The following is a 6,277-nucleotide window of genomic DNA, read 5'->3' as shown; positions in this document are numbered from 1 at the left end:
TCAGCTGCTCCTCTGCACGCACTGTTCATTAACGCGCTGATCAGGCCTCAGATTTCCATCCTGGCAGGTATCAGTTACCACTCACACACACACACACAGATAGCATCGGTGCAGGAGGCACCGGGCCTGTGGGAGAGCAGCGTGGATGAGGTTACACCTGAGTAATAAAAAAAAAACCTCACCTCTTTCTCTCCCTCTCTCAGTAAACAGTTGCGTAATGACCCTAAATGTTGGTTTAATTATATGATATTTTGGATTTAAATCCAGCTGAGAAACGTTTCCACGCCACAGGTCACTGTCTAAAATCATAGAATAAACCTTAATTCGAACAAATGTTGCATTATAATCATATTTGGTCAAAATAAATGCTATAATTCACAGGTAAAAAATGTTTTTTGGAGACCCCAAGTGCAGAAATGAGAGTATAGGTGATTGTTGGGATCCCAACAAAACCGTAAAACCACTCAAGAAATAAAATTCACCGTAAGTCTATTTTTATATATATATTTAAATAATAACAACACACGCAAAACCAACCCCCGAAAAAACAAACAACTAATTTCATTTTTCAGAGTACTGAAATGACGCATACGCTGAAAGACCATCGTGCGGCAAATTTAAGAAAGCATTTATTATTGAATATTTACAATGAAATTAAAAAAATATATAATTAAAGCTTTGGCAAATATTTAACATTTAGACAATTGTAGTTCTTGGAAAAAGTCACTGTGTAAGATCGAGATCCTGGGCCACAAATGATTAGTCTTTTTTTGTGTTTTAGATATGGCAGATTATTACAGAAAAGCCCTTAGTTTTATATTTATAATAAAAGATCATTGACAGACTGTTTTTTTTTTTTAAGTCCAAACATGTAGTGAGTCAATTGAGAGGGAAAAAACAACTATCAACCAATGAGGGGGGGGGATACATCCATGCAAGCTTACATTCATATGGCCATGAAGGTCTCTAAAGCTACAGTATACTGTATTCATAATGCATGTGAATAGGCCTGTGTTTGACTGTGAGCTGCTAACACCCAGGGGGAAAGGCCATTAGAGTTCAGACTTACTGTTGGAGCTGACGAAAATGGGTTCATTTAAATGAGTCTGGTAATTAAGGTGGTGTAAGTCCCGGTTATGATGATGAGGTAGGGAGACTGAGTCCATGCACACTGTTCAAGTCTTCATGTTGTTGTTGCTGCTGCTGCTGCTGTTGCTGCTGCTGCTGCTGCTGCTGCTTCAGTGGACTGGGAGGCTTCCTGTCTCCTGCACAAAGAGAGAAAAACAATAATAATTAGAGTGGACCTGTGCATGGAACATCTCATCAAAAAAAATCATTATTTACCACTCAGGATTTCTAAAGTGAATCATTTCACCTTAGTGTTGCAGCGGGTATGACTTGCTTGAAACTATAACAGAGAGTTCAGAAATACACAGTGAGTGGCAACACCTTAGATTACAGTACAGTAACAATAGTATGGCAATGGGGGATTATATTATGGTGAAAGCATCTTATTTTTTATAGTAATCACCAATGACAGTCTGGTAATAACATTATCAAACATGTCCTGTCAGTAATTTTAGCCTATAATAATAATAATAATACTTTTTATCACCTGGACATTAACTTTCACATTAATTACGTCATAAATAACCTTCCTATTACAGCATTATTGCCATTTTGTTACTGTACTCTACTAACATGTAAAGTGCAATTTTTCCATTACTATCCATTGCACAATGCTTAATACTTCTAACAGATAACACTCACTGGCATTATGGTATGTTACATGTTATATGAGTGGATTTACTCTGTGCCACATGTGCCATATGTATTTAATAAGTTCACGTGACGCACATGACACCCAAATGAAGTTGTTTTGAATTTATTCGATTAAAATAAAGTGAATAAAATTGGAATTTAATTTTTCTCCCCCAATCCTTCAATTCTGGAAGCTCAATATTTAATAAGTGTCATTTACTTAGTTTGGAATTAAGTCGATGCAGCTGCTCCTACTTATTATTAATAAAACAAATAATAATACTGATAATAATAATAACAATAATAATAATAATAATAATAATAATAATTATAATAATAATAATACATATTCAGCCTCTCTTTCACACACACACATATAATATAATGTACCTTCTCGGGCCTGCTCGTGCTTGAAGGCCATAGCTGAGTGGATCTCCCCCGCGTGCATACCCATGCCGCCACCTGGGTGCGACAGGACGGGGCTCTGCGGCTGCCAGTGGTGATGGTGTCCCGGGGCCACGTAGCCGCCCGCTGACCCGCTGTACACGCCGTACTGGTTGGTGGGAGAGTAAGCGCACGCCGAGACATAACTGGACAATGTGGATGAAGGCTGCAGATAAATAAACGCACAATATAGACAATAATAAGCACGCGTTTTGTCACAATGTCGCTTTTACAGGAGTGGATCTTTATCTATATCCAACACGATCATTTAATTCCACCTGAATAATTATCATAGAAGCACTAACATTATTTTGACACAAATAACAGATACTTTGGAAACTTTTCACAGCGCTGCCACACGTCTGTGCAGCACAAGCAATTATTTACCTAAGGCCTCTGCTGCCCATTTTGGCACTAAACACATGTGGACTCTTCCCAGCAAAGAAAATAAAATGGCGTGTTTGGACACACAATGTGCAGCCTCTGTGTTAAAAGCGTCACAGGCTGTGCAGACGTCCAACGTTATCGTGTTTATTCTCAGTCGCAGTCATTCGTAGGATGTGATTATTACCTGTGCGTATTTTATGTCGGCGTCGATGGCTGATTTGTCGATCCCGTTGATTGTGTGAGCCGCTGGGAAAGCTGCTCTGTTGACGCTACTCCATTCCTCCATTTTTTGTGGATATCCTTCTGCTGTTTTAAAACACACGAACTTCATGTTAAATATACAAAAGAAAAAAAACAGTTTTATGATTCATTAATAACTGTAGAAAATTAAGCAAATTGTATACTTTACGCACGAGCTGTTGGACTTTTAAATAGAATTGTTTTAAAATAGATTTACACCATGGTTTGTTAAAGTAATTATGTTATTTAAAGTCAGAATTATAAATAATGAAGTGCGTAATTGTTTGCAGTGCTCGTGTGTTATGGCAGTGTTAAATAAATGCATAAAAAAACAGTCCAGGCGTTATTAAATAATTTCAAAGTCTTATTAAATAATGAAATTAATTTATTTTTCATCATTAGCTATTTGGAAAATGATTGTCAAACAGTGAAATGTCACATTTAAGTATGACGTGTTTGCGTAAAATACAACTTTTTATATAAGAAACAAATGTATTATTAATTACCATAATAATATTTAATGTGAGGTACACTTTCTACAACGTTATCCTGGACCTTGTGGGAGAAGACTGTGCTGGTCCAAGGCGACTGAACACAGTAGGCCTAAGGTAAAGAAAAAGACGCCATGTAATGATGGATGGATTAGAGGGATATAGCAGGTGATCAAGGTGTTTGCAAATGCATCATGCCGTGAAAAGGCCCACTGAAGGTGGCCTTATTCTGCCTTTTTAGGACTGCAGGCTGACAGGGAGCCCTGCGTGTAAGACTTGTAATGGACACACTGTTCTTTCTGCTGCCATTAGAGGATGTGGGGAAATAAACAACGTGATATTAATAAACATCTGCATGGATCTAAGGTCAGAACAGTGAGAGGCCTGTAATTGTAAGATTGAAGTCACAGAGTGTCTGTGTTTCCCTCACCTGTGGGATCCATGAACGCTCGTATACCGAGGATGTTGCTGACGGTGTGCGCAGAAGGCCAGGCTCTGGATATGCTCACATGTCCGGCGCTCACTGGTACTCCAGGAGGGCTGCTCATCTTGGGCGACATGGTGTTGGGGTAGGAATACGGATATATGTGGTTGTAGGAGAGTCCGGCCTGCGCCGAGGCTTGCTTCCCGCTCTCGTACTGAGGCTGAGACAGATTTCCAATCTTGTTGCGTAAAATCCTGCTGATGGAGCTGACCGACGGGACATTGTACTTGTCACAAACTCCATCGGCCAAAAGCCTGTCCCGGATCTCCCACGCAAAGATCCCGGGATCGTTTTGTTTGTATTCCCTGATGTGCTTCACCACGTTGGGCGTCGTGACGCGCGGTTTGCTCCCACCGATGGCACCGGGTAAGATGGAGCCCGTCTCGTTGTACCTCGCTAAGATCTTGCTCACGCAGCCGTGCGAGACTCGCAGCTGCCGGCTGATATCACAGGGCCTGATCCCGAGCTGAGCCAGCTCCACTATTCTTAACCGTATGGCGTTGGGCAAGGGTCGCCCATTGACGAACACGCCGCCTAACTGGTTCACCTCTCCATAGGTTTGCTCTGCAGGAAGGAAAAAAAACAGACAAGAGACACACACTTTACTTGAGCTGAGAGTCAGTGACATGTCATTTGCAGCCGTTAACGTAGCCACTGTCTGCCAAAACCGCTCTCTATATACTGTGTTTCCATCAAAGAAAATGGACACATCACTTAATAACAGGCAAAGACAACCTCAACATGTTCAGTGTGTACCAGGATGACACAGGCCGACTCCTGTAATTTACACCATAAACTAAAGCTATGGAGTTGTAGTCTATAACATGTCAGCCTCCCCACACACACACACACACACACACACACACACACCAACTCTCTTGCTACTTTGCAGAAAGTGTAAACTCTGTCTAGCCTCCACAATCCCCGCGTGCACAAAAAGCAAATAAAACAACATCGAAAATGGCGAGCTTGCTCGAGGATTGGACATGCACGAGCTCTTCAAAGAAGCCATTCTCATAGTAATAATTGCTGGGATGTTTCCATTTAAGGTTTAAAGCTTTTAAGGAGAAACAGAGCTGGGGGAGGAAAATAGAATCCACCATGAAATAAAGTTGACAGAAGAAGATCTTCATTTGCACATAATGTGAACTTGGACCAACAGGAAAAGAAAAAAAAAAAACCCGAATAGTTTTTGAAGTCTTTTCGCAGCCTCGTTGTATCTGGATACGATTCCATTATCCCGCCAGCCAGTGAAGCATGCACATGGTAACAGGCTTACCCATTTGCCTATATATGTTGCGAGATGCTGGGAAATCTATGGTGCCTCTTCAAATGGCTGAATGCGTCCGAGCGAAGGCAGAAAAGCCAAAAAAGGGGGGAGAACTTGAGGGAAACGAGTCCTGGAAAGAGGAGAGCGAGACCTCTTCTCTTTTCTTTCTTTTTTTTTTTAGAATCTCCTCCGACAGCAGCTCGCCTCCGTCTTTCTTTGGAAGCAAGTGGTAGAGAGGCACAGCGGCAACAAAGTGATCTTCATCCGATAAAAGCCAATTGAAGCTGTCCCGGGGAGTCCGGAGTTTGCTGGGATTAATTTGACGCGTCCTCCACGTCAATCTTCGTTGTTATAACGCCGAGCCCCTGCTTCGGTCTCATTGGCTGCTGCGCTCCTGGAGGCGCTGTCAGCCAATGTGCGCCTCATCCGGTTGGAGCCGCGCAACCTCTTTAAATACTTTGCATAGTGGAAGTGGCAGAGAGGGGGACGTTTCATCCGACATGCAGCCTTCTGGTAAGAAAGTATACATCACAAGAGACACACACGCAAGGATGACACGGACATTCATGTGTTCACCTCTAACACAAGCGTGTTTTGGTTTTGACGGATCCTATATATGATATTTAATGTTTCTAACGGAGTGGTATCAGAGGATGTATATATACATTGTATTGTAATGTAACTTTATATATTCTTTGATGACAACGTGTGCTTTTGATCACTTTTACTGGATTCGCATGAACTGTGGGGGAAGATGTGTCGCTTCACAGTTATGCACAATGTGGTGAATGCAAATCATGCCTCACCAGCGGTGAATGGCTCATGCTTTAAATTGCAAAATTCTGTTCAAAAATAACATCAATACAACTGCCAGTGTTACAGCAAATTTGCATGCCAAAAACAACAACAATGAAATCCACGCTTAGTTCCTGGACTATTATGGGATATCGACTGGATCCAGACATCAGTGCATTATCACAGCATGTTTGTTTCCAGCGTTTCCAGGTTTTTTAGAAACCAACATTTACGCGCTCGCAAAACGTCACTTGTAAAAAGTTAACAGTCGACCCAGTGGTAACGAGGTGCAGTGTCCTCCTCACCCTCCTGCACAACCCACGCATCCCGCACTCTGACCACCACACCACACCACACCACACAACACACCCCACACTCCTCTCTGTCTCCTCCTCAGTCTCCACC

At 41.8% G+C, this 6,277-nt stretch overlaps 1 protein-coding gene across 4 annotated transcripts; it reads right to left on the bottom strand.

The window, feature by feature from the left end:
* Nucleotides 1–516: 516 nt before the first annotated feature.
* Nucleotides 517–5,480, bottom strand: pax1a (paired box 1a). 4 transcript variants are annotated; one of them, XM_058614591.1, is made up of 6 exons: nt 5,087–5,480; nt 3,754–4,371; nt 2,777–2,898; nt 2,152–2,371; nt 1,376–1,408; nt 1,183–1,265 (listed from the first exon to the last, which is right to left on the bottom strand). In XM_058614591.1, the coding sequence occupies exons 1-5, from the start codon at nt 5,088–5,090 to the stop codon at nt 1,377–1,379; spliced, it is 996 nt and encodes a 331-aa protein (XP_058470574.1). In that variant the 5' UTR covers nt 5,091–5,480; the 3' UTR covers nt 1,183–1,265; nt 1,376. The 4 variants fall into 4 exon arrangements, with proteins under 4 accessions (XP_058470573.1, XP_058470572.1, XP_058470571.1 ...); XM_058614590.1 differs by lacking the exon at nt 1,376–1,408 and having other exon boundaries at nt 517–1,265; nt 2,152–2,314; XM_058614589.1 differs by lacking the exon at nt 1,376–1,408 and having other exon boundaries at nt 518–1,265; nt 2,777–2,895.
* Between the last annotated feature and the right edge of the window lie 797 nt (nt 5,481–6,277).

Source organism: Solea solea, chromosome 18 (genome assembly GCF_958295425.1).
Source record: "Solea solea chromosome 18, fSolSol10.1, whole genome shotgun sequence".
Classification (NCBI taxonomy): domain Eukaryota; kingdom Metazoa; phylum Chordata; class Actinopteri; order Pleuronectiformes; family Soleidae; genus Solea; species Solea solea.
This window is presented reverse-complemented; position numbering and strand designations above follow the sequence as displayed.